At 37.7% G+C, this 1,346-nt stretch overlaps 1 protein-coding gene across 1 annotated transcript in view; it reads right to left on the minus strand.

Annotated features, from left to right (window-relative positions):
- The window catches only part of cspg4 (chondroitin sulfate proteoglycan 4), a 183,228-nt gene that overhangs the window by 16,909 nt on the left and 164,973 nt on the right, over nt 1-1,346 (minus strand). The window contains exon 7 of the mRNA XM_014027385.1: nt 729-927. Coding sequence (XP_013882839.1) covers nt 729-927 — 199 coding nt within the window. The remainder of the gene's footprint in view (nt 1-728; nt 928-1,346) is intronic.

The raw sequence follows: 1,346 nt of genomic DNA on the forward strand, positions 1-1,346 counted from the left end.
ACATTTATAAATGTATGAATCATGTGTTGAAAAACTGACTTTGAAAAATAAATCTGTTGTTATGTTTCATGTGGGTTCGTGTTTTTATTTTGACTTTATTCTGATTTTTGTCCTGTTCATCTGTATTCTTCCTCCTGCCTGTCTTTGCTCCAGCCCCGCCCACTCTCACCTGCTCCTCATGTTTCTCTCCCAGGTGTTTCCTGTTTGTGCTCGTTAGTCTCATCTTTATATTCTGTGTCTTGTCTTCACTTCCCTGTCGGGTCATTGTTTGGTTATGTTTGGTATTGTGCCTTGTCCTGTCTTGCCACGCCACTCTGAGTTTTTTTTAGCTGCCCAGTCAGCAACTTTTTGTTCAAAGAAATACTTTGTTTTTGAAGCCTTGCAACTGCCTGCATCATGGGTTCATTCCTGACTGAAAATCCTAACATCTGTTATTTTTCTTATAAAAGAAAAATATTGGTGGTAATGTTTGACTGTGTAACTTTACAAACGGCACCACATACACTGTATTTCTCAATGAATGAAGGCAGAGAGTTGTGTGAGTTATATTTTATGATAAAACCGAAGGATAAATAGGGTGCTGTGGTTATGCACTGGCACGTTTAATTAGAGGAGCAAACAAACAAGTAAAGAAATACATCAAGAACTTTGATTAAACTGTAAACCTATTAAAAACAGACGTGAACGTTGGAGCTTTCAGCTCTTGGTGCTCTTTAAAGCTTCCTCACCTTCATGAATGAAGATGACCTCCCCTTTGTTTACGTGAGCCTGTGTGAAGTTCAGAACGCTCTCCTCGGGCTCTTCTTTTAACGCCACCATCCCACTGGTCAACATTTCAACATGGTAAACCAGCTCTTCTGCAGGGGTATCAGCGTCCTCTGTGCTCAGCATGCTGGACATGATGTCTGCTTCTTCACCGGCAAGAACCTGTGAAACATCACACAGAAGCACATGCACTGAAAAAACATAACTTGTAAGATGTACTTGAAAAAAACATTTGTTAAGTAAATTTAAATGCTTGATTCATGTAATACTTACTCATCATTATCTAGTAAAAGTTATTAAGGATATAATTAAATATTTGTGAATAAATCAGGTAAATTTTACTTAATTTGCTCAATTAAGTCTTGTAACATATACTTGTAAATCTTATAAGTTGTTTATAACAGTGCACATGCATCAAGCACAATATTGTATCATGACACCTCACAGCTACAGAGAGAGGTGTAGCTCTTGTTGAAGTTCAAGACTACACCACCAGGTGTCAGTTTTGAAGAACCTTTATTGGATTCTTCTTCATGAACAACACAGACAAAGTGAAACTCACAGGTCTTATTAATGACTAG

The sequence above is a fragment of the Austrofundulus limnaeus genome, unplaced genomic scaffold, assembly GCF_001266775.1.
Source record: "Austrofundulus limnaeus strain Quisiro unplaced genomic scaffold, Austrofundulus_limnaeus-1.0 Scaffold644, whole genome shotgun sequence".
NCBI classification, from domain to species: domain Eukaryota; kingdom Metazoa; phylum Chordata; class Actinopteri; order Cyprinodontiformes; family Rivulidae; genus Austrofundulus; species Austrofundulus limnaeus.